This window comes from Podarcis erhardii (genome assembly GCF_964252035.2).
Source record: "Podarcis erhardii genome assembly, chromosome: 3".
NCBI classification, from domain to species: Eukaryota; Metazoa; Chordata; class Lepidosauria; order Squamata; family Lacertidae; genus Podarcis; species Podarcis erhardii.
Genome location: NC_138507.1, coordinates 49,791,356 through 49,819,271, shown reverse-complemented (window position 1 = coordinate 49,819,271; position 27,916 = coordinate 49,791,356). Strand labels below are relative to the sequence as shown.

Here is a 27,916-nt window from a genome sequence, read left to right as displayed (position 1 = left end):
TTCATGCCACCAAAGAGATTTTGACAACGCTCATACATCTGTGGCTTGTTCTAATTACTCATAATCTGGTAAGAAGTGTGCCACTTTCCTGCTCCTTTTCAGTGCAAACAAAAGTGACCTGCACAGCTAGGCAGATACCCATTACAGTTGCAGGTGAACAGCCAGGCACTTACGTATCCAAAGACTGTCTGTTGATTGTGTTTGAGGCTGACATGTGTGAGCATACATTTGGTGCATGTTTGCTTGTATATCTACACAAGAATGTATGAATAGCCCTACTGGATCAAACCAAAGTCCCATCTATTCCAGCATCCTTTCCTCACAGTGGCCTATGCGAAGACTGAAAGCAGGACATAAACACAAAAGGACCACCTCCAGTTGTGTTCTCCAGCAACTGGTATTCAAAGACATTCCATCTCCAGAGCAATGTCTGTCATTGAGATTTGCCAATTCTCTTAGTGTTTACCTTAGTCCACCAGAAACAAGGCAATGACACAATGAATTAAATGAAGAACTGGCAGTAACTAACTCTTTACGACGTCCCAATTCAAAGATACTGTCAAGAAAACCACCTCACGGTCTACAGATAATATAAAATTCAGAATATACAATGAATCATGGAATAGATGGTACTCAGCAAAGAACTGTAGGCATATTAGAAAAATGAACTGATCAATGAAGTTTATCTTTCCTACATGTTATTTTACAGACCAATATGGGTAGCGGAAGAAGTGTAGAAGATTCAAGCAAAATTTTAACTGAGCTAGGCAGGGAAAGACAACAGAGGAGAAAGGGAGGGAACAGCAAAGATAAGATGCAGCAGAGGGGGAGGGAAAGGAGAGGGAAAGATAACAAGGGTTCATGGGAGCAAATGATACTACAAGTATTGAGTCTTTTAATTGTTTATTTCTTTACACTATCTGTATGCATCATCAGGAAGGAGTAGCTCAATGTACCAGCAGGAATGCTGGAATGGTTCCACTGGTGAGTTTGCACTGACCTGACCTGCCCGCTGTTTCACCTCTCCCCCTCCCCCTCTCCATTCTGGTATTCAGCAGCAACCCAAGTGCCTGGAGGTCAGATGAGCACTGCTGCCTCCCTGTGCTGCCATCTGTATGCCACCCAACAACCTCATACTCTTGATAGCTTCCAACAGTGAAACATTGAAACAACACAAAAGTCAGCAATTGTCAAAAGCAGCAAAGATTTCAGCAGCAGCAAATTAAAACAGTATCACCTAAAGTATCTGAAGAAGTGTGCATGCACACGAAAGCTCATACCAAGAACTAACTTAGTTGGTCTTTAAGGTGCTACTGGAAGGAATTTTTTTATTTTGTTTTGACTATGGCAGACCAACACGGCTACCTATCTGTAACTAAAGCACACAGATGATATAAAATTCAATGGGTTAAAAGTATCTTGTGGACTGCCCTGAGACCTGTGGGTATAAGGGAGGCATATAAATTTAATTAATTAATAATAGATGTATCCAAAAAGCATGAGGATATAAAAAGGTCTTTGCTTGGTGTGTGTGGGGGGGAATAAAGTTTCTAGAGAGCCTGCCTAGGGAGGGTGATAACCCAGGTAGGTGACACCACAGAAAAGCCTCTTTTTCCTGTGATCGGTTGTTACACTTCACTTGGCTGGGGCACCCAGAGGAGAGCTTCCTAATATAAAGGGATAGGTACATGTGGGAGAAGACTATCCTTCCAGTTCCTTGGTCACAATCCATTAGGACTTTTAAGGTCAAAATTGGAACTATGAATTGAGCTTGGAAATGGGCAAAGGACTAGTACAGATGATAAACCACTAGCATATGTTTAGATCATCTGGTCCCCAATGATAAAATTGCTATAATACTACTGTTCTGGACCACTTGAAATTTATGGGCAACCCAATGTATACAGCAGTTCCAAACAGGAACAAACAGGTTAACAGTAGTTACTGCCACTGAGGAATCGCCATAGTTGGCAATTGGACAATCAGTTATTAAAAGGTGCTTTGAGACCTTTTGATTTGTGCCTCTAATGGCAATGCAGGATCAATTAGCATCTATTAGTACCAATGAGCATACTCAAACTATGTACCTGATCCTGTTCTCAAAGTGTCATTGGCACAGGAAATTTCTGTAACTTTCCTTAGGCTAATTTATCTTATGATCCAAGCAAGCCCATGTCTTTAACAAAGCATCCAAAATACTGCAATAGTTTTGAAACAAACTATACCAAAGGAAATTTGCACAGACAGCACTAAGTTATAGGATAACAATAATGCCAGTATAAACTCTCACACAAACATATTAAACAATGTTATACATTGTATTGCATTATACATTCAAATAACTTTGAGTGTGAATAGGCCTCCACTGAACAAGAGAAAGTGCACCAGGGGGTCAGAAATAAAAGAAACAACGGAAAATTTTGGCAATGAGTTACTGAGATAAAGATACTTTATGTGTTTAATCTTTTTGAATGTTTAAACATACTCCACTAGAGGGCAGCAAGAATCTAAACAATTGCCTCTCTCTTGCAGTTTTAAAATCATCATTATAGTATTAGCACAAATTGGAGGGTTCGGATTAATTTTATCTATTCATATGCTTGTTCAGTGATTTGAAATATGCCTAGGCCACTCTGCTAGAGAGCAAGTGGTGGAAATATCACACCAAAGCTTTCCAAACATCGGTTGGAGCACATATACAGTAATTGTTCCTAGCAGATGCATCGTGAAGGCATCGTTTGCTGCCTGTGTTGCATCTGCTGCTAGCAGTCCAGCGGAGTTCTTCAGAGTGGTTTGGAGGTTACTGGCCCCTGAGGGAGTAAAGTTTTTGGAAGCATTCTAGGGTAAAATTTCTGGGCGCTGTGATGCCATAGCTAGTGCAAAACCACATGAGATGTCAACCCACCTTTAACCAAGTTTTATGGGAACAATCTCTTGGTAGCTCAGTCGGCAGAGCATGAAACTCTTAATCGCAGGGTCATAGGCGGGGGCCTCGAGCCCCATGTTGGACAAAAGATTCCTGTATTGCACGGGGTTGGGCTAGATGACCCTTGTGGTCCCTTCCAACTCTACAATTCTGTGATTCTATGACAAGCTGCTTGTGGCTATGCATCTGACCACATGCCTGCATGATCCCTGTTCCTTATGGTTAACATAAACTATCAAGCAGAGCATGACTAGATGAGTCCAAAGTGTTAATTTATCATTATTCGATGGGGTGGTGCCTTCTGCTTTGAGTCCACTAGAATGTGATAGTTGGGTTTTCACTGGTTATTAATATGCATTTTCTTGTGAAGGTAACTGAGAGCACTGGAGCAGCTGCAAACCTTCCTAGTTGAAACTGATTATCTAGACTCATTTCAGTGGCTTGAATTGCCTTTGTTGCCATGGGTGTAGCCAAGGTGGCCAGGGGGGCAGCTCCCCCCCCCAAAAAATCAAGTAAATCAACAAAAAATACTTAACAGAGGTTCTGCCTCCCCAACACAAAGTCTTCCCCCCTAACATAACCCCTGGCTATGCCCATGTTTGTTGCCTTTGTCTTTCCTTCATTGGGAGAGGGACAAGGGGAGTGAGACCTTGCTTCTATTTAATCTCTCCATGTTTTGATACCATTGACCGTGGTATCCTCTTGAACTAGCTCTACACGAAGGGCGTCCAGGGCACTGTTTTTATATTGATTCCAGTCTAACATGGTGAGTCTGTTCCAGAGAACAGCACTGAGGAAATGATCTTTGGCTCCCTGGCATCTGTGTTATGGGCTTGCATCAGGACACTATTTTGTCTCCGATGCTATTTAATTTCTATATGAAGCCGCTGATCATTAAAGGATTTAGAGCAAAGAAGTGTCACTTGTATGCGGATGATATGCCACTCTCTTTCTCTGTAAGCACCACCCCACTGTGTAATGATAAATTCATCCTAATTCCGCAGCAATAAAACTGCTAGCATATTTGCAAAGGTAAGCATGCACTGGCATGGTTTCAAACTGGATGGGGGATTGTATGTTGAGGGGGGTTGGGCTGGATGACTCTGCTTAGCTTTGCAAATGTGTTATCAGTTTTACTGATGTGCCACCTGCTTAACAACACTACTCCTCTGACAGGGTTCGGACTACAAGCCAGGCTTTTAGTGTTACAGCTCCAGCCCCCTGGAATCAGTTGCCAGCTGAAATTAGACAGACAATTAACATCCTGATGTTTAGACAGATACTGAAAATATTTGTTTATAGTCTTTCCCTGAACTGTGAAACACTTAATAGGTTTATAGAATAAACTGAAAAGATAAAAGGACAAGAAGTGCAACCGTCCTACCCATTTTGATTAGCATAGTGGTGTTCTAGTAGCATCATGTGATTGACAAGTGGGTTGATCCACCCACCTGCCAAAGTTGTCCCATGGGATGGGGCCAAGCCAAAAAAGTTCCCTGCTCCTGGGCTATAACATGGTTAGGAGCCCTCTTTAAATTGGATTTAGTAGCTGTCCCCTACTGAACATGCCGAGTCCTACTGATCCATTAAGAAAACCAGAACTGAAGATTAGCTTGTCTACCTTCTCTGATAGATGTTTCCCTTTAATTTCAGCATATTTGTTAAGCTTCCTTCATCTTTTAATGAACATATGCAGAGAGATTACATTTCTGCTCAGAGTCCAGCGAAGGAACCCAAGATCTCTCTGCAATTAGAAGTAGTTTTGGAGTTGTTTCTCAAGGCTTGCTTTTTGTACTGACCACAATGCCCCACTGGGGACCTTAGCAGCTGGCAGGGGGCATTTCCTTTCCACAGAAGAAACAAACCTTACCATAACACTTAGACAACTGTTGCAATCTTCATATGATGCAGAGTTCCATGGTCCACTTTGTCAGGAGGGACCATTGCTAACTTCATATGGTTTTATACAATCTTGAGGGAAACTGAATTTGTAAAGGGAGGAATGGACAACTAGTCCAATCCAATTAAACTTTTTATTGCACTAGCCATAGGCCATGGAATCATTCAGAAGGAGAACAACAACAAACAGCAACAATAACCATAAAAATCATTGGGCACCACACATAAAATAAAACCACATACAATAAAACCACGGCTACCAAAATTATTTGTTGCATTAAATAGAATAGAGTAGCAGAAGATTCTCAGGTAAGATGTGGACAACTGCAGTGGTACCTCGGGTTAAGTACTTAATTAAAGCCTGATCTATTTCAGCTGCTCAAATTAAACCAATGCCACTGTTATCAATAACAGTAGTCCTTATTTTGAATGGGGGGGATTTATACCAGATATTTTGGAAGGACTACTCTGAATAACCCCCTTTTTTTAAAGGAATCATGCAACACAAATATATGCTTGTACACATGTGTGGGTGGGGGGGAGAGATTGAGCCTGAGGCAGATGAGAGACGGAGAATCAAAATACTGAGACTTTCCACATGGCAAGTAGCACTCTCTACATGACAAGTGGCGCATTAACTATCCGTTATGCTGTCTGTTGGCCTTTGTTATGTAACAGAACAAGGACTTTGGTGATGTGGTGAGCCGCCCACTACCCTCCCTCCCCTTTTCAGACTTCCAAAGTTTTTTGGGAACATATGGATGCTTGGCTCACTGTGTAGTAGGAGACCATGTACCTTCTATGCAGCCCCACGACTCTCTGTGTAGTAAGGAATTTTAGGATCAGAGTTGCAACTTCAAACAGTTGCCATATTGTAGTAGGCTCCCTGGTGGCTATAATACTTTCTGAAAGCCTTGTCGATAAAACTGTCCTCAATCCTGCTCTCCAAACCACCAAGATTTCACAATGCACAACAAACTTGAAGTGATGCTGTGGAACAACATCTTATAGACTAGTGTGAATCAAATTGCATATTTGTCTGCCTAGAAGCTCATGAGCTAAGGCAATAAATCTACTTTATATGACATAGCAGAAAATATTTGATGTGATACAGGAACTGAATTTGGCAGACCACGGTCCTTTTGCTTAATAAAATAAAGTAAAATAAAACCACATTCACCTGTGCATATTCAGAGTAATCCATATTCTGTGTTACTGCTTCCCAACTAACATTTGATCAAGATCTTTGTTTTCCAAATACTAGAAACCAAATAAATAACTGCTCTTTGAGTTTGGAGTGGAACCCAAAATAGGCAAAATTCATTTCTAGACTATACCATTTTAAATTTGCTCATATGTTATATCTTTACTCCATGCAGCATTAATTTCTAAGTAAATATATTTGCTAGATTTTCCTCAGTAATTTCATTTGTTTTCTAAATAAGGATTCATGACTGCCCTCCCTGCTTTCTCAACTAAACATTCTGCTATTACTTTGGCTTCTGTGTCTTATTTGGTTACAGCGAGACAACTTAAAACCATCCGCTTCACCCCAGCAAACAGACCCATTTCTTAAGGGTTGTTAAGGAAGGAAATATAAATGTCTAGGTTGAAATGTACGAGGAAAGAATTAGTTCAGTCAATATCACTACCCTCATTTTTCTTCCTGTGCTAGAGAAGATCGGACTACCTTTACTAGGGAAGGAAATTCATTCTGAAAAATCTATAAGCTCCAGTTAAATGACAAAATAAAGTTAACATTTTTATGGAAACACATATTTAGGTCAGCTGCTTTTGTTTAGGTTCATATACACCCAGAAGCACAGTACAGCCCCCACTCTTTTCTTTGAGAGTTCTAAAGTAGGCTAAAGTGTTTCAGCAGCAGAAAAGAGGTAGGCAGCAGCCATGGACAAATCAATTTAATCAGTCACTATGGTATGTACTGCCGTTATCCAATTCACTGAACCATTTCACCTTCCCAATTGGCCAGCTGTCAGGGCTCTTGATTCTACTCAAGGGGGCCTCATCAACCTTTGCAGATCACATGGGTTTACCCTTGACAGATAAATAAAAATAAAGAAAGTTTGGGGTGTAGGGGTTTATTTATCATTTGCAAATAAATGCAGCTTGAATCTTAGACTCTCCACTTCCCTTCTAAATAAAACACTTTGTAATTAAGATTCAGTACTTCTTGTTTGTCACTTTTAGCAAACAGACTTTGTGGTTGAAAGACTGCATTGTGTCGCACATTCACCGATTTAAACATGTTAGGATTTATTTTCCTATCAGTTCACAGCCATTTCCTGAAATATCTCCATTCTCCAGGAATGTAACCAAAATGAAAATGGGTAACTGCTTTGGATGCACAAATGATGCATCATAGCATCACCTGTGAATTAATAAAATTGGGCAGGGGTGGGAATAAAGGTTCAAAACAACTGAACTCTTTTTAGACAGTGTTCCTTAACTATATACACTGCAGCTTCATAAACTCACTCTGTTACGACACATAAAATACTCAGTTTAACTTTTCATGTGGTATATACAAGGTTATACTGTGTATTTTATGCACCATAATGGGACTGACATGTGTAGAAACATCAGAGTAAACCCTGCTCTTAAAAATAGCAATTTAATGGTTTATGTAGCAGAGAAACTCAAAAGTCATTTGACCTGTATTTTACACTAAACGTTTCTAAAATAAAAAGGGGGAAATTCTTTCTCCTATTGTTTCACTGGAAAAAAAACTCCAGCTAAGAGATGCAGCCCTTTCCCCAAAAAACATTCAGAAGATAAAGTATACAAAGAGATGGCAGGTATCTTTAAAAGCATTTAAAAACTGGTTCATCAAACCTAAAGCCATGACCCTAATTCAAGGTTGCCTTTCATATCCAAATAAAATACTGCAGAAAATGAACAGAACCACTCATATATTTACACTGTTGCTGATTTGCCCCAGATCTCTAAACATATCCCTTCAAAATGTACCTATTTGTGTATACAAACAAGTGAATACAGTACTAGTTTGTTTTCTTTGACACAAAAATTAACATGTTGGCTGATTCTGAAAGCTACAATGAGGCATCTTCATTATTTGTATAAATAATGGCAAGTAAATGTAAAAGATATCCATATTTCAAAGTGGAAAGGAGCAGGTTGTATTTCTTTCTTTCTTTTATTAATATTTTATTATTTAGTTATTATTTTCGATTATAACAAAAAAGACAACATTTCACAAGTCATTCAAAGTAATTCTAACATTTTGAACCTCGACTTCCCTTCCCCTCTTTCTGCAGTTCCTTAAAATTGTTTTCATCTTTCCCTGCATAAGAACAGGTTGAATTTTCTGTCCTCAGTACATGACAGTGAGCTACTGAATGCAAACTTTTAAGGAATTCTTACAAACAATAAAAAAGTTCTCAATAATTTTTATATCACAGAACTCGTCATATCTCCAGTTCCTAGAGATAAAATAATTGATACACATTTTGAAACTATTTTAAAACCATTTCGAAACTTGTCAACCACTGGACCAAAGAAGTTGCTTGTCTATCAAGTCAGGTAAGAAAAATGAATTCATTCATGAAATGTGATTAAGTTTTAGGCTGTTGAGCTGGGAAGCTACTTCTATTTCCTACCCTGAGCTGCTGGCAATTGGGCAGGGGAAAATTTAAGAGAAAGCAAAGTCAATATAATTATTACGAAAAAGCTGAACTTGAAGCTGAAAGTGGATTGCACATAGCTAACATTTGTTTCCAGCATAAAGATGACATTTATTTTGTCTTTTACATCACCTCTGGCCTATATTTTCCAGTGCAAAGGGACTTGTAAATAGTTGGCTTTAATTACTGCTCAGCTGATTTAAGCAACAAGGAAAGCAAGCACTATATTCTTTTTCAAGCTGATCTATAATACGATTTGGACCATTAATCCAATATACATGGCAAACAGCCTTGTCATTTGTGTGGTTTTACAATACTATTTGTTGCCAGATTTATTTATTTTTGCCAGAATTATCCACTAGTGACAGTATGCAGACAGCTTTGAATTACTCACTTAATAGTGTTCTCCAACAAAAACTCTTTTCTCCTCTTTAAATGCTAGCAGATCACAAAATGGAATCTGGGGGAACTGATCTGTAAAAAGTTTCTGCTGTTAAGAGTTTTAAAAGCTTTGTCAAAATGTGTATAAAGAGTACAAATTAGATGTTCAGAAAATGTGTCATGTGTTCTAAAAAGCTGGGGGAAATTAAGAAGTTGAATAAATTAAAAACTAAAAGGAAAGTTACTATCCTATGGACACTTATTCAGGAGTAACTAATGGAAATCAATGCATATCTGGCAGCACATCTTATAAAAATAAAGATATGTGTGAAGCCACCAACTCCACAATGTCATCTGAAGGAAATTTAGTGTTTGAGAAAGCAAAACACAGGAACATTTATATAATTATCCTCTTCTGGTTCCAGACATACATTACTAAAGATGGAATGACAAAATAGATTATAATATTAAAAACAACAACAACAGCCATTAGTGTGTTCAGTGTTGCTTAGAAGTAAAAATTTAGTTAAGCCAATTTCATAAATAACAGTATATCTTTGTTGAATGAATTTAGTTAGCACCAAAACAGCTTTGTTTTTCTTTTCTTTTTAAAGAGATGCTACTGTGCAAGTATTGCTAATATGACATTTGATAATATTAAGATGATTACAGCTTAGTTAATGGGGTTCTCAATTAAAAAAACCACTGGAAAATAGCACCCACACAGTATGATCTTTTAAATCAGGAAATCTGACATGCAATTTCCTGGACCTGCACCTTAACACATTATACAAAAACAAAGCTCTTGTTATAATGAGAAGGCAAGTTTTTCCTTTAAAGAAACTGATCGTTTTAATTGCTTATATTAGGAAATAACTTTTAGTATTATGGCCTATGCCTCTTAATGTAAAAGACACAAAGTACATGTAACAGAGCCTTAAAAAAAAATTCTGCATGTTTTAATTGTAAATCCCATTTGCATTTAGAGCAAGTGCAATGGGGATTAATATTATTAGTTCAAACACTGAAAAAGAAAATAATCTGAAAGCCAGTTTTACAACAAGCAGAAAACAGACAAATGCTGCTACTTAAGCACAAATACTTTTTGTCGGTTCCCCACACCCCCAAGTAAACAAAACAAGTTTTATGTGAACAATTGAGAAGCCTCAGAAGAGACACGCATGATGGAACCTTACAATGAGATGGGGGAAGGGGAAAGAAAAGAGAGGAATTCATGTTGGCTCCAGATTCTGTATGACATTCGGTTTGGCTTCTTTATCTTACTCCTTTTCCATAAAGACATTTAGAATACTATAAAAGAAAGTGTTGTTGTTGTTTAAAAAAGCCCTTTAAGAAAGTATAATGCATTGCACAAGAAACAATTGTATAAAATTCTGCCTTCACCTGTATTTAAAAAGAACACAGGGATTTTGAAAAATAGAAATTCAAGAGACATGAAGCTTGTTAGCAGTTAATCAGGATTATTCTTAAACAGAAAACTGAATTGTTTTAAGCATTATAATAGTTGAATATATAATTGATGCAACAAATAAAAGAACTGAAGTGAACACTAATCATCTCTGTTTTATTGATTTACCTCTAGGCAAAAACACTTGAGTGAAGAATGTTCGGATATCTTAGCATCTTAATTTGTTGTTAACATGCAGATTACCTCTGCTAAAGTTTGTCATAAATTTCTATATTGTTTTGGTTGTCAACTGCACATGACAAGTTCAAATAAAATCTTGCATGTGCCTACAAGCCTTTTGCCTTTCATTCACAAGGTGCAGGGAAGTTACTGGATGTGGAATTGCAAACTAGAGGCTTTCAATGACCCCCCCCCCTTTAAAGTAAATATAAGGGACTTCATTTCATACATATTTCCTCAGACATTTCCACCATACACACATATTATAATCCTTCTTTGCATTTTAATAATATTGGATGACATTAAATCATATAATAATAGCGCAATTCCATTTTAATTAATTCAATTAAAATTATGCATGTCCTACGTGTTTTTTTTTTATAATAGCCATTCACTGAAACACATGCATTGGCTGAAGATATAGCCATCTTTATGTTCTTCTGGGAAATGGCTTCTTGGTGATATACTCATGGTGTCTACATGGAAACATGCTGGTAAATAAAGTTTTACACTTATGCAAAGAAGAAGAGAGATTCAGCACCTGAGCCAATGATTGAATTTATGAAGCATCTGTATGGCAGTTGGGAATAAATACATTTGCAGGAAGAAAAAGCAAGTGAAAGAAGGTGGCTTCTCTACTATTAAAGGAGTTGGGGCAAAAAATAAAAATATACGTGTTTAGCTCCTAAACAGTTTTAGTATTACTTTTCCATCACTATGCAGAAACAACTACTCATGATCTGTTAGAAGAAATTGTTACAATAGCAGCATGAAATGTCTGTTTTCTAGTTTTAAAATTTCTACATGAAGGTTTTTTTAAAAGATAGTAAGCAGTATTCTTAAACTGCTTACTATTACAAATAAATTCCAAAGCTGTTTACAGAGAAAAATATATTATAATCATTTCAATAAAGAAATGAAGACAGTTCTATCTGTATTAAATAATGAGAGATAGGACCTTATAAAGACAGAATAAAGAACCTATTTTATTTGCTGATAAACAGTTTGTGAATAACACTCAATTATATTTTGTCATCTTCTGTAATCTTTTATGAGAAAGGAGACACACACGTGAAAAAAGTTTGTTTTCCCGGTGAGAATTTGAAAAATAAGCATTATACATGTAAAGATGTGATAACGCTATGAAATAGGTGGTGGAAAAGAATAACTCTAGTATTTTATAGTAAAAAGGGATAGCTTTTAGGGCAACACATTTTATAAAGATTTGTTTGCTAATATAGATATGTTAATTCATATAAATTATTCTTATGTATTTTTGTGTTGGAGTAATGTGAGAAAGAGCAACAAGCCTGACTTAGTGCACCTGATAACCCAGACTTATTTTGAACCTTTGGGAATTCCCTCCCTTTTCATGTGAATTGGTGCAGCTCTCTTGTTTTCTGGTATTCAGAAAACAACAACACTTGGCATCACAGAATTGTAGTGCTGGAAGGGACCACAAGGATCATCTAGTCCAACCCCCTACAATGCAGGAATCTTTTACCCAACATGGGGCTTGAATCCATGACCTTAGATTAAGAGTCTCACACTCTAGCAACTGAGCTTTACCGGCACTTCCCATTTGTCAACACCTCCAGGGGCTCAAAGACCTGCACATGCATTCTTTAGTTTTAATGCTTGTATACAACCATGCAAATTTGTATAATCAATTATTACTTTCCCCCCACCTTGCATATGGGAAAGTGAGAGAGGGTGGCTTGCCTAAGGCCACCCAGTGATCCTGTTCCTGTAACAACACTAAGCCAAGCCATGACTTGGCAAGAATGAATGTGTAGGTTCCTGGACAGAAAACTGTTACTCCGCCATCAGTCCAGCTACTGTGAGCCAGGGCTACCTAGTCAGTTTATGGCAGAGGTGAGATTTAAACCTGCAACTTCCTGATTTGTAACCTGGCCTCTAAGCCACTGTGTTACACAAGCGCTCATAAAACAAAAAGGTTGAAGGGGTCATTTCATATACATCTTTGTACAAATCTTTGAACTATACAGAATTTTTCCAAGCTTGAAAATTAAATCGCATCATTTTTGAAAGGGATGGTTAAGAAACCATAATAAACGCAGATAACAAAAGCACCTGTGTTTATATCTCTTCAAATTCTAACTACAAAACGTAGTATTTTCCTATAGTCCTTAGTTCTTAAATGGCTCTTAAATGGAACGGAGATGAAGGCTGTGAAGTAGCCACAGAAAACGAAGTTACAATTTGGAATGTAAGTCTGGATTTTATGTAAAGTATAAGATGAAAAAGGCAATTACTTTAAATCAGGCATGGCCAAACATGGCCCTCCAGATGTTTTTTGGGACTACAACTCCCATCATCCCTCGCTAACAGGACCAGTGGTCAGGGATGATGGGAACTGTAGTCTCAAAACATCTGGAGGGCCGAGTTTGGCCATGCCTGCTTTAAATAAATGACTGTATAAAAAGGTGCTTTCATACAAGCGGAAGCATTCCTCTAAGGCAGGTCTCCCAGTTTCACTCTCTATCTATTGAACTCCCTGCACGACCTCCCAGAACTACAGAGAATCCTACAAATCTTAAGAGCAGTTGAAGGCTTCTAGTGTGTAGGAGAGGGTTGATGAACAACTGCTAGACTTCCATGAACAGAAGTGATTTTCTGCTTCAGCAGGTATCTTTCAATTCAACCCAGCATTCAGCTAATATTCAGTTTAAAATTTGTTGGAATGACTACACATTAGTCAGTTTAATGCTAATAATGATTACTGACCACTGGAAAGTGTTTGCAACATTTTGGACTGTCTGAACTGGCAAATTACAATTACCAGTATTTAAGGTATGGCATTATTCTTCCATTAGGATCTAATTTTCAGTTCAGCTGTACTGAAACAACCGCATCAAGAAAAACGATACATGAATAAGGGCGGGTGTTGGCTTAATTTATATATATATGGGCTTGGATCCAGAGTTCCTACATGCAGAATACCACTTGTGCAATAGCAGGAAGGTTGGGGAGGGGGTGCGGAACAGTGTGAGAGGTGGCATGGAGAGGAGAAGTGAATGAAAATTGCCTCTCAGGATCGCAGTTCCTTATGCAAATGAAAGAAGCCCTTCCATCCACAGAAGGAACATTCTGAATTTTATATATCTATATAAAATGTCATCATGACAGCAGGCCACACGAATAACTTGTCAGTACTTCACAGGCCACCAAGAAGAGTTTGAAGGACTTTCCAATATTAAAATTAAAGCCACAGGACATCAACATTAGTCCAAAATACAACAACACTACCATAAATAAATAAATAAATAAATAAATAAATAAATAAATAAATAAATAAATAAGCAAGCAAGCAAGCAAGCAAGCAAGCAAGCAAACATGCATCCCACAACAGATCTACTGGTCTTGGATATTAATATAATCTAATCCAGCATGAAAATGATGCGAATTTGATTCACAATTACCTGATCCAACCCTAGGCATGTGCAACTAGTTAAATATAATGGCAGCTTCATATGCATCAAAGCAGCACAACTGGACTCATGTGAGCACTGCAGTGCAGGTGAACATGCATTTAAGATACACACCCATGTGCCTTTTGCACACAGAATTCTGCTTCTCCTGGTTGCCTCACATAATGGGTTCGGGGAGATAATGTTAAATACATGAAACAACAACATAAGTTTAAGTAGGCTACGCTTGGGTAGCTATCTTGCCAAGTTAAAAGGTCTACTGTTCTCCTCATTTTTATCAATGACTATCAAATGTCACTCCTGAAGCAAGAAACTGAATGTTATTGTGATGCCAAAACCTTATTCCAGCCTTGCAATAAGGCAGTTGCCTGTCTGGTCACCTGCTCAGTCTTGCACCTGCTGCTTCTCAGTTACCTCAATTTATCCTGGGATTAGACCAATACAAGTAAGCATAGGGCAGCCGCAGCTGCCACACCATACATGCATGTATATTCAGGCAAAAGTGAAATAAAGTATTTGTGTAAATCAATGACGCCTCCTGATCTTTTCATGCATCCTTGCCACCATTGCTTAAGTGCATTCACACAGGTGGAACAGCCACAGCAATAAGAGCTAGTAGCCAGAGAAAGTAGCGGGTAGGTAACCCCATCTCAATCCTTATCTGCAGGCTGCTTTATTCAATGACCGTAGAAATAAACACATCTTTCTAGCCTATGTGCCGAGAACTGTGGTAGATTCAGCTACTGTTGCATTTAAGCCATAAATATGTGCAAAACTTCTAAACAGTTTTTTTAAAACAAAGTGACAACCAGGTAGCTGCTTTTAAACTGAAACAGTATCTCAATCAGTTTTATTTTACCGAAACATTTATTGAATAATAGCATAAGGAGAAGACAAGCTTTAGAAATTCTGAAAATTATTCCTTTGTTTCCAATTTCAAGAATCAATGCAACTGGTTTCTTTTAAACTTTTGCTACTTTTTTATGTCTGAGAGATTAAAATGGGCTTGGAACCAGTTGCAACAAAAAATTAAGGCTGCACAACTGGTTTGTAGGATAGGTAGGTCAGTTGTGTCTTAGCTATAATCGCTGCAAGCACCCCTCTTCTTACAGCTCCCAGATTGGAGGTGATTTGGTATAAGGAATACTGGACTGTAGCCATTGGCTCCATGGTGCCTCCCTCTTTGCACAGGGCTGGTTAGAGAACTCTGCCAGAGTTTAGCGTTACTGAACTCTGAATCAGCATTACATTCAACCCAGGGGTCCTGGTTTAAAAAAACCTCAACACAGTGGGTTAATTTAATAAGCTAGTTTCATAATAACACATGTTATCTCCTTGTTATGAAACTTAAGAGAGTTTGCTATATAAACCAGGGTCCCTGGAACACAAAAGTGAAACTAAACTCTGAAACAGTACTCCTCCCAGCCTTGCAGGAGAATCAGAGAAATGAAATTCTTGAAATTTAAGTGTGTTAACTGGCTTGTTCTTCCTTATCACAGAATTGGAAGGGACCCTAAAGATCTCATCTAGTCCAACCTCCTGCAATGCAGGAATATGTAGCTGTCCCTTTGCAGGGATTGAACCTGCAACCTTGGCGTTATCAGCACCATACTCTAACCAACTGAGCTAAACGGATGTCACTTCGATAATCAAACTAGTAAGAATATATTGAATTTGGGAGCATCTGGCCTTGATCTAAATATAAGAGTAGGCAACAGTGTGTGTGTGTGTGTGTGTGTGTGTGTGTGTAATCTTGTGAAAATAGATTAGCTAAATGAAATAAAAACTTAATAGTAAGGATTTTGGCATAGCCAGTCAGCACCAGAAAAGTTCTAAAACACTCTAGGTACCATATCCCCAAAACAGCTAAACATGCACCAAACTGATGGTCATCTCTCTCTCTCTCTCTCTCTCTCTCTCTCTCTCTCTCTCTCTCACACACACACACACACACACACACACACACACACAGACGCAGCATGCAAGTCTGTGCTATCTAAACAGGTTGTACAATTGCTGCCCTTGCTGAAAGGTTGGGCAATCCCTTTTCTCATGAATGTTTTTCTCCCCCCCCCCAAAAAAAAAAAATTCTACCCACAAACTAGTGGATGTTCATAAATGAACTGATCTTGTGGTAACCACATAATGAAGACAGGCTGACTTTAAGTGAGTGGGTTTTAAAACCTGTCTATAAAGCAGAATATTCCTAAGAGAAAATGGCTTTATTACTTTGACTGTAGTAAAACTTGGAAGAAAGAGAGAAAATGGTTTGGGAACAGACTTGGAATCAAAAGGCTGGCCAAAAGGTAAGAACAGCAGCCCTGACTGTGGTGCAGAGCATTATCTGAGGCACCTCGAGGGGACCAAAATGTGAAAGACAGATGCTGGCCTGCTCAAGCTGATTCTGGAGGATTAGTTTCTGGGTGTTTTAAGTGGAAGCAGCTGGGATCCTCTGCAGGAGACTCCCTTGAACGGAAAATGCAGTTTGCAGAATGACAAGTCGATCTTGAATGTTGGCGAGACAGAGAGGCCAATGCCAATAAATTGGAGAGAATAAGCAGCACAGAAAGGTGGGGGGCAGGGTGGAAATGCTGCTTGCCACAGGTTTCCTGAACACATAATGAATAGCCAGCATCTATAAATGGCAGGGCAAGGAATCCTGAAACAATGGTGAACAGAGGAGTGCAGCTATCCTATAGGCAACACAACCAACAGAAGGCTTGGTGAGATCTCATCAGGAAACAGAGTACAAGATTTCATGGAACCCAAGAAGAATTCCATCTTTCATATTTAAAGACAGACACAAGAGTAAATTTAAAAACCATTTGACTGCTTTCTCCATTATCTCCCTTCTTCCAGAAACATTTATGTACTATCTGGAAAGTGACCAATGGGTTGTCCAAGAATAGTGTATTTTAATTCTATTCTGCCAATTTGACAATACAAGGGTGGCAATAACACTGAAGATGATACAACTGGCTGCAAAGCAATTACGCATGCCAAGTTCTATAATCCTCAAAGACCGCCTCTCCCCATATGAACCAACCTGGAGCCTGCACAACCATCATCTGAAGTCCTTCTTCGTGAGCTTTCTCTGTGAGAGGTCCTGAGGGTGACAACATGAGAGCATGCCTTTTCTGTGATGGTTCCCCAAATGTGGGGTGCTCACCCAAAGTAAGGCTTTCTGGCTTTTGCAAGTCAAAATGCACCACTGACAGCTTTCTATACACTTAGGTAATATATACTTTAAAATAATATTTGTTTCTGTAATATAAAATAACTTCTGATTTTAACAAATCTTGATGTAGGCATAGGAATAATGTCAGGAAGGGATAAGTTCTATCCACCTGCTTGGTTTCGGGTTTGTTTATTTATTGGTTACCTGTGTCATGCTTTTCAAACTAGTTTCCATAAACATGCTGGTTCGAAGCTGTTTTTAAAAGTTCAAAAATAAGAACAATAAGTTTGTGGATACCAATGACAATTTGTAGTAGGACAGAGAGATGCTAGTGCCAACTAGCCATCTATGCATGCTACAACTAGCCAGAGTTTCTCTTTTGCTGTGGTTCTTGAAGGAGCTATTATTATAGGATAGTGCACAACAGTTTTAATGTGACAATGATTTAATGAAATAACATGAAATTATATTATTAACATCAGCAAAATAGTGTGGTTCTTTTAAAGAGCAAGCAATAGATGGATAGCTAAACTTACAAAACTGATCAAATTTAAGTAAAATGCTCTCGAGTTCTCTCAAGAATTTGAGTTCTTCATCCTTTCAACCATCCCAGCATCCTTATACATCAAATAAAATATATGTTGTTGAAAGCAATGCTTTGGTTTCACATAGCAGTTGCTAAAAAGGACTCATATTTACTATTTTAATTATATGCCACCTTTCTCCCAAAGGAGCCCAGGACAGCCAGTGGCGTAGCGTGGGTTGTCAGCACCCGGGGCAAGGCAAGTAATTTGCGCCCCCTAACCCGTGGATTTGCGCCCCCTAACCCGTGGATTTGCGTCCCCTAACCCTAACCCCCAGATGTTGCGCCCGGTGCGGCCGGCCCCCCCCTGCACCCCCCACACTACGCCACTGAGGACGCAAACATGTAAGTGATAAAACAAAACACCTAAAATGTTTTTGAAATTGATGTGGGTGGGAACACCAGTCTTATTTTAATAAAATTTCCTTTTTCATATATTCTACTAAGCATTCGGCAAATCTTGGTTTCCCTATATTTACTAACTTGTTTTCAGTAAGTGCTGTTACCATTACATCCAAAGAAAACATCTGAATAATCTCTCTCGGGGTACTAGTAGTGAGTCAGATTGAACCACCAAGAGTCACTCATTGTTCAAGCTTTGCCTTTTTCCATAATGTTGGGATATAGGTCCATAGGGCATCATGAATTCTCATCCCTTGAATATATTGTTTGTCTGAAAAGGATCAAGCTCTGTTCTCTGACAAACTGGCTTTTTATCTTTCTTGAATGCTTGTAAGCAGCAATATTTTTCCTCACCTGCATCTGATGAGAACAACCTTTTACAGCATCTTGTCAATCACATAGTAAGTCAAATACTTTTGTACCATCACCTTTGTATAAAAAAGAAACCATATTGTTCACATGATGTTCTTTTCCTCTTCCCTCTAGTCCTGTTAAGAACTCAGGGCTTGCAACTAAAAACTACTCTAGAATTACTGCTTAGGACAGTGGTTCCCAGTCTTTTAGGTAGAGCAATCTACAAGTCCAGGTTCACTAGGTTTAATGTCCCATCCATTTATTGTCACGTGAGTTTTGGAGCTTCCAAACTGCTGACTTCCCTCAACAGCCATTGGCTTCATGCCTTTTAATTGCAACATTGACTGTTTTATAACCTATACTTGAAGCATCCCAGCAAAAAAAAAGGACATATCACCCCTATTAATGTGCAGTTTGTTGAAACATTTAGAGTACTTCTAAATATTTAAGAGTTATTTACAGTTTTGTTACAGGAATGTTAAGAACACCAATCATCTGATTGTAGGATATTGCTTCGCAAGGTCTAAAAAAATTATTCTACAAAGCATCCAATTGCTCAAGGAGCATTAGATACTCCCCCCCCCCAAAAAAAAATTCTAATCACTCCTGGTCACACTGTTAACGAACACTAGCAGCAGATCCAGTGGTGGTTCACTGCGGGTGTTTGTACAAGGAGTTGGTCTTAGTGACTGTTGCAGCTTGTCTCTGATGTGCAGGTGCTGAAGGTCATGCATCAGAGGCAAGCTGTGGGGGACACTCCGGGGGGGGGGGTCCCTGTGCAAGCACCTTGTGGTGCAACAGTGATTGGAACCATCACTAGCTGCCAGAGAGTGGTTCTCAAGTGTCAAAATGTAAGACTTTTCCAGTGTTCGGTTGCAAGGGCCAAAACATGCCAACATAACAAAAAAAGTTGTAAGAGGTATTCATCATACCAGTTAAAGACTGTAAGCAATAATTATTTCAGGTTTACATATGAAGCCCATGGGCTACAGGTTCAGAAACAGTGCTTTAGGGACCACCTCCCAGTGTGTTTTCTTAGTTTACAACTGCTGTCAGAGACAATTAATTTACGTGCATTTAAATAGCTAAGCATATACAAAAGCAAGAACCACTGGTGCCCTTTCTCCAGATGCACAGGCTAGAGGAAACAGCCAACCAATTTGCAAAGGCAGAATTAAGAAGTTAGGGTTTTGTTTTGTTTTTTTACACTTCTATAATAGAATAATTCGTTATTAGAACACCCTCCATTTAGGAAACAAGTCACACATATTCTCCTTTTTTATGTGCACATCCAAACCCAAAGGTTATTCAGTCACTGGTAGTTAAGGGCACAATTCCAAAAGGTTCACCATGTTAGTCTGTTGAAACAAAACACAATATAGCACCTTAGATGGATCTACAAAAGGGCTGCAAATACAAGCAAGTTCTTCAATTTACACAAGCTCTTGTGAAAAACTATGCACAAACTTACTCTCAAACATTTTATGGGCCAACAGAATTTATACATGATAACCTATATTTTCCTTATTCACAGCTCCTTATAAACTACCCTTTGCATGTGAAGAGCCACTGGGTGTGGGGGGGGGGGCTTTGGGTGCTGCTGGCCCTGGCTGGGAGACACACAAGCTCCCAACATCTGCACCATGTATAGCTGTCTCAGGAGAAAGGAGGATTCTACCGAACATGAGTTATTTATACAGAAACATTTTCTCCTGCAGCTGTCCATGCATTGTTTGAGGCAGGGGAAGCCATGTGATTACAGGGACAGTGGCAAAACCTCTTTATATATACATTGCCCAACAGTAGTTTAAGCTATTTAAATTTAAAATATTTTTTGGTGGCAGAGTAACAATCAGAAAACCGCCGAAGTCTATAAAGATATCAATCAGATTCTGAATGACAGAAGAAACAGCACTTTTCCATAAAAATTGCTTATACATTGAAGGCACAATCTCCTCCTTTTTCCATGAAAGAACAAAGCGTATTTTCTGCCCATGTGAGATTTATATTTTAAAAACAGCAACGGCAAGGAAACTACTAGCAGCCTGCATTTTGTTCATAAAAAAACACTGCTTCTACAACTGATATTGGAGTCTATGTACATGTGCATATACAAACTCATGCACATAATGCATGTGCCTTAAACACACTTATGCAGATGGAGGACCAATATTTCATGTAATGGCACATACATTGTTACCAATGTATTGGTTGGGGTTGATTTCTTTATGTAATGGACAATGCCACTACACAGAGAACATTTGCATTTGTAAAGAAAGGCACAAGAGGCACTGGTTTAATAATTAAACTTTAATTAGGAAACATACTAGCAATTTCAGCACACGATCTCAGGAGTCACTGGGTACACAATCGTGGTTAGATCCTTACACAGGAAATTTGTGTTACTGGTGTCAGTGTTGCAGTTAATGAAAATGAGAAGTAATTGGGCAAAGAAGTTGCAGGACCAGATTCCAAGTTATATTGCAAACTGCTAAAGACTCTTTACGGTACGTGTAACACAATATGCTTGCTATATTTAATACAAAACAAAAAATCTTCCATGATGGTCCTCTTAATTCCAGACATATATTTGCCAAGCACAGTATAATTAATTAACTTGTTACTCTTAAACTACATTGAAAAATAAGTAAATGGTTTGGAGACTTTGATGTTTTGCAACCAAAATAGGCTGGCTAATTTTTCCATTCCAGTTCCCATTCCAGTCTTTAAACTATCTTAATCTCCTGCCCTCAGATGTTGACCTTGTAGGAACAAGGGTCATAGGTTAGAAGAGACAGACCGCAAAAGATCTGGACTATCAATTCATGCCTGAAAGATTTCTCTCCTACAAAAGAAACCACTAAAAAGCAAATTCCAAAATCTGACAAAACAAGTCTTAGAAAGCACAAGCCCACTACAACATTTATTGAAACTTGCTGAAATTCTGCTATTTTTAAAATGCCTAAAATGGCTAGCTCTTTTTAAGCAGTATTTCAACATATTCATTATAAAATATTACCAAAATCTGCCTTTATACCAGGGGTGGGAGAGGGGGAACTGCAATTGTGCTTTAATAATTCTGAAATCTAATTAAGGTCACTTAATGGGTTTACATGTTTTATTTTCTTCTAGCCTGTTTACTGAGGTTTTCAGTTGTCAATGATGTGCCTTTAGAGCTATTTATTTCTAAACAATGGATTCCTTTAAAATGTTGGGGCATTGGGTCAGTCTGCTTATCAGTGACAATGCAACCAGTTTCATTTTAGCTGCATTTTAACTATTATGCAGCTTCTCTTTGGATTGCTTGCAGAAAAACAAAGTGTCTCTCTCTTCAAAACACTTCACCATACTTTTCTTGCACAAATTAAGCACTCCTTCAAAAGAGGCTTAATAAATCATTATAATGCTTATGTTTAAAAATGTAAGACTAGAAATTAATCCTGCTTGGCTCAAGCTAACCCAGCAATCAACTTTCTGGTTTCCAAATTATGAAGAGTTAATTCTGCATCTTGCCTGTCTACTATGGAGCTCAAAGTAGTGTTTTGGCATTTTTTGACGTAGGTCAGGCTGATCAATAGAAGCAAGCTAGCCAGGCCACCTAGTGAATGGGGACTGGAATACAGGCTCTCCACATCAAAACCCAGCATTCTATTTTTCTAAATAAAAATAAAAAGCAACTCCACTCACACTTTAAACCTTGCACAGCAATTTTGCAAGTCCTCAACACTACACTTACTCAGTTCACAGATATAACAGACTAGCATGTTAGAGAACACGGTTCACATAACCAGCCCCATCAACAGAAGCCCACTTGTGTGATGGGACTTTCCAACCTCTCTTGTCCCCCAATATCAGCTCTCAGAGGGTCAGGGGAACCCCAGAACAGTGGGGCAAAAGAGAGGGGAATGGTTCCATCTAGCAAGCTAAAATGCTGGAACAGGGAATGACTGGAAGAGGGAGACATTTAATTCTTCCCAGAGTTGGGTCCTCACTACTACCATGTGCTAAAATTATGAGGCAAAGGCAACCAAATCCACACAAGTAGTTGAATTCCTGAGAGCTACTCCCAATTCTAGCAAAGCAACCTCTTTTCATAGCCTTCTTAAGGAGCCAGTTCCCATCTGTGGCTTTTAACTGAGGTATAAGGAACTGGTGGCCCACCAGATGTTACTGGGCTACAACTCCTATCATCCCTTTTTAAAGTCCCCTGCCCCTAAATATCAACATGGCATTGAATTCTAAAGCCAAAACAGAAAGTGTTTGTGGACATGGATGATTCTAAATTTATATGCAACAAGCCTGCAACAAGTTCCCCAGAAAGCCTCATTTTCTCACAATGATCTGGGGTGTTCAGTTATGTTTTTTTCCTATTAGTTCATTTTGTTGCAACCAAGCTTCTATGCAGACATTGTCTAAAGCTTTCCATTTACGAGCTACAAGAAGTCTTACTATAACCAGGATCAGAATTATAGCGTTATTTATACTTCAGCTCTTTTAAGCTTCCCTCAAGCAAAGTTAACAGTGCTAACTGAGGGACACGTGGGACTGTCTGTCCTGTGATTATTACACTAATCTTCCAGGACAGTAACTGATATGTCACATGACCACCACATATGGTAAAAGGTGGCCAAATTTGATCATATTCCCTCCGACATTAGGACTCGCCCAGTAACTCCCATTATCCTTAATCACAGGCCATGCTATTTGGGTCTGGTGGGGAGTCCAACAACATCCAGAGGACCACAAGGTATTCATTCTGTCTCAAGAATTGTTTCTTCCCTTTTATTCATGGCACATGTGGAGAGAAGAGACTCTCAGCTTTAATCTAGGACTGTTTAAGTCTTAATGGGCACTGTGTAATGTGTTTTGACCTTTGTATTGCAATGTACACTGTCATGCATCTGAAGTGAGATGTTTTCTGTCTAGTGTGGTTAGGGTCCAGTTTAACTGTCAATGTGGGGCCTGACAGCAGTGAGTTAAGTTGCTGAAGCTTAAGTGGCATGGAGACAAAAAACGGGCAATTTGGCTAGGCGGTTTTAATATACAGTCGTACCTTAGAAGTCGAAGGGTATCCATTCTGGAAGTCCGTTCGACTTCCAAAATGTTCAGAAACCAAAGCACAGCTTCTGGTTGGCTACAGAAAGCTCCTGCAGCTAATCGGATGTTCAGCTTCCAAAAACAGTTCGCAAACCCAAACAGTTTGCGGCATTCGAGAGCCAAAACATTCGGGATTCAAGGTACGACTGTAGTAGGTAACTGCTCCTTTAAAACCAAGCCATTTTAGTAAACATTAATAGCTGCATATACATTGTGTGAAGTTGTGTGAAGCGACAGTGTGAAGTCATTGAAGTGTGAAAAAACACTGTATTGTTAACCGGATCAACTTGCGTACCTAATAATCTTGTGATAAATAAATGAAAATGGCTGAATGGAGGCAGGAAGGTTTAGTAGAGCCAATGGGAATGGTAGTTTAGTTTTGTTAGTACAGAATAAATAAATAAATATCTGCTTTCACTCCACAAGGGGTATTAGCTGAACAGGACTTTTGCCACAGGCACAGGGATGTGGATTGTGGCTACTCTATCCAACATACCGGTAAATGCTGGCAGATGCAGCTCTATAAATTTGTGATAATTCTAAATAGGATTTTTTTTCTTTCAACATGCAAGCCATTTAAGGCGCATGTATCAGACATATCAATATGACAGACGAAATCAAAGTAGCCCAGTTAACTTTGATGTAAAGGGTACTGCAGCATTAATGGCAGGCAATGAAACGAGAGCAGTCTGTGGTTTGCTATTGTTTGCCAACCTGTCTGAACTCCATTACATTGATCAGCATTTAAACTGTCCGAAACCTAAAGGGTGGAAAGCAATTCTACCCACCTCTAAAGCCACCGAAGACTATTCTTTGAAAAACTGGATGTAATTTTAATCACTTTTCATACCCTTCTCTGAATGCACTTCTTGACAAAGGCTCCACGCTATGAGAACAAATACTAAATAGTATAAATAAATGTGAATCAAAGAGAAGAATTTGCTTAACTCAGGGGTCCTTAAACTACGGTCCGCAGGCCAGATCTGGTCCACCAGGGTCCTAAATCTGGCCCACCCGGCCATTGCAGAACCCGCCACTAAGCCGGTTAGGACTAATGGACTATTTGGGGTGGAAGAAGATAACTAGGTGGATGAATGGATGAAGACAGACACAGACAAAAGACTGGGAGTAAATGGGCACTGTGGGTTGTGTCTGCATCAACATGCACATAGGAAAGGAGGAAATGCCTACATTTATGAGCAAACATACATAAAATTATCCTTTGCAATAGTATGACTCTGTTTAAACCAGAAATAGGGAACATGTGGTCTTCCAGATTTTGTTGGCTAGTTGTCAGGGATTCATAGTCAGCTGTAGTCTACAAACAACGGGAAGCCCACAGTGTAGACACTCTGTTCTGGAAAACAGGTTTAGTTATGTATTATAGGTCAGAGCTATAGCTTCTTAGGACGCGAGTGGCGCTGTGGGTTAAAACACAGAGCCTAGGACTTGCTGATCAGAAGGTCGGCGGTTCGAATCCCCGTGACGGGGTGAGCTCCCGTTGCTCAGTCCCTGCTCCTGCCAACCTAGCAGTTCGAAAGCATGTCAAACTGCAAGTAGATAAATAGGGACAGCTTTGGTGGGAAGGTAAACGCCGTTTCCGTGTTCACCAGAAGCGGCTTAGTCATGCTAGCCACATGACCCGGAAGCTGTCTGTGGACAAACGCCAGCTCCCTCGGCCTATAGAGCGAGATGAGCACGCAACCCCAGAGTCGGTCACGACTGGACCTAATGGTCAGGGTTCCCTTTACCTTTACCTATAGCTTCTTATGATGGGAAACAAGATACCTCTAGAAAGACTAAGTGCATCTCTGCACCTGTCAAAGCCCCTGTCAGGCGAGGCCAGGTTTTCTTGTGCTAGTGATGGGTCCTTTCATTGTCTTCCACATAATTTCATAGGGCGACTTGGTTTTGTATGTTTTGTGGTATTTTATGCATTGTGATTTTCTATTATTTTTATTGATTATGGATTAGTAATTCTTTATTGTAATTGTAAACTGTTTAATTATTATTTGCTGATGTTTAATTTTACTGTTTACTATTAGATTCTAACAGGTTATTGAATATTGTTTATTAATATAAATTGTTTAATTTAAAGTTCTTGTGACTCTTTATATTGGATATCAGATTGTTACTATAAATGTTTGATTTTTTTGATTTTTTTTTTAATTTGTGTTGGAAGCCATCCAGAGTGGCTGGGGCAACCCAGCCAGATGGGTGGGGTATAAATAAAAAAATATAATATATATATTATCGTAATTTTAACTTAAAATGGATAAAACACACTACATTAAAGTTTAGTGAAACCAACCATAAACAAACCTAGATCTCTATATTTTCTGTTTTGGCTGTTCCTTGATCTTAATAATAGCGCCAGAAGCACATTTTCAGATATCAACACACACAAACGCTCTGCCTATAACACCGCAACAGCTGACATTATCTGGATAATTATTATAGAAATCTACACAGTATAGTCTTCTCAATAGGTTCCATTCTCAGTTGAGCATTCTTTCACCACACCTGCCTCTGGTAGGAGCTCTTTCTCTCTCTGCCTTGCCCCCTTCTATCTCTATTCTTAGCCCGCCTGAAGTCCTGAAATACTTAGGACCTGTCATTATTCTGTTGCATAATACAAAAGAATTTTTTTAACCAATATGAGCTAGCAGAACATGCTGACCTCTGCATGTAACACTAAAATTACTTTATGAGCCAAAGACATGTGGCAGGACATATATACAGCGCAGTACATGTATGTGAGGAAAAGTAGAACCCATTTCCAGTACCACAACCGAATGTGAAATGCAACAAATCATCATGGCAAGAGTGCTCTTACACATATGTAAAGTCCCACAGAGCAAACACATGCTGTACATCTGGGACAGATTGGTCCATCTTGATAATTATTATCAACACTGCCTGGAACTGGCTCTCCCGAGTTTCAGATCAGGCCTCACCCAGTCCTACCCAGAGAGGCCAAGGACTGAGCTCAAAACCTTCTGCATGCAAACCACCAAGCTACAGCTCTTCCTCATTGAAGGAATCAGAATATGCCATTTCCAGAATCACAAGTTAAACCATTCACATCCTTATCATTGCATGACTGCATCTGAGTCTGCAGAGAAGCACTGCGAATAAAAGTTTTCCAAAAGATGTAAAAATAGAGGGGGGAAATATTTACCTATCTCCCTTTGGTTTTCTTTTCTGTACTGTTTTTCCTTTGGGTCGTCTCTCACTTCCTAAACAGGGAATCCCACCTGGACCTGTTACCCGTATTGATTCAAGTCCTTTGGAAGATTTCTTAAAAGTAAATTCCACTGGTTCTCCTTCTTTTAGGCTTCTAAATCCTTCCATGTAAAGCTTGCTCTGTGAACAGAAAACATATTCTTAGTTACCATAGGCTTAGGGAAAATAGAACAATACTGAAGTATGTAAAAAAAAAAACAACCCAAAACAAAACCTGACAACATAATTATATTTCTGAAATATAAAAACTGACTCCTTTTATGAACATACATAGGCACATTTAATTATCTTTTTTGCTTAATTCATTTAAATGAACTTCTAGCAGAACAAAGGGTACCTAGGACACTACACTACAATTAGTACCATTTCATTGTATCTACAGATTAGATGTGGATTTCAGCAGGGCTTCATGGTGGATGTAACTAAGAATTATTATGGATTTTTTTTTTAAAATGAACAACTGAGTACCTGCTGGGGAAAAACTGGTTCATAAGCTCTAAATATATACACAGAGAAACTCTTGGAAAACACTGGCTAGCTAAAGTGTATTTTAAAGTGTTGCTAAAAAAAAGTTCTGTTTCATATTATCATATTATTTATTTTGAGAAACAAACAGAAGTGAAAAGACTTCCTAAAATGCAATGTGAACAGTGGAAAAGGTTCACTTTTGAATCTTTCTTATCTAGACATTGAACAGCACTTTCAGAACAAAGGCAAAGGGGTGGAAATATCAATTTTTCAAACCAACACAACTTCCATACACATCCATAACAGAAGTGGGAAAACCTCTCATGAAAATGGCAAATAAAATCACATTACAATTAATCACCAGTAAATCTATTATGCTACCATGAGTTCAGTATAGATTTTTTTCTTTTTGCTTGATCCATAAAAGCATACATTTTAAACTTATTACTGTTAAGGTTATGAAGCGGAACAGCAATTTCAATGACTTTCTAGGATTTACTTTCATTAGGAATCCTGTCAGTTTTCTGAGAATACAAAACTTACGGCAACTTCTAAATGAAGAGAATAAATAGCTGGAATGCCATTTACAAACTAAAAAGAATGAAACCTTTAAGCACTGT

At 38.7% G+C, this 27,916-nt stretch overlaps 1 protein-coding gene across 5 annotated transcripts in view; it reads right to left on the bottom strand.

Moving 5' to 3' along the window:
• Positions 1–27,916, bottom strand: part of LIN28B (lin-28 homolog B) — a 92,201-nt gene that overhangs the window by 1,573 nt on the left and 62,712 nt on the right. For all 5 annotated transcript variants that reach the window (XM_081857439.1, XM_081857440.1, XM_081857442.1 and 2 more), the window contains one exon: positions 26,764–26,948. In XM_081857439.1, the coding sequence (XP_081713565.1) occupies positions 26,764–26,948 (185 nt within the window). The remainder of the gene's footprint in view (positions 1–26,763; positions 26,949–27,916) is intronic.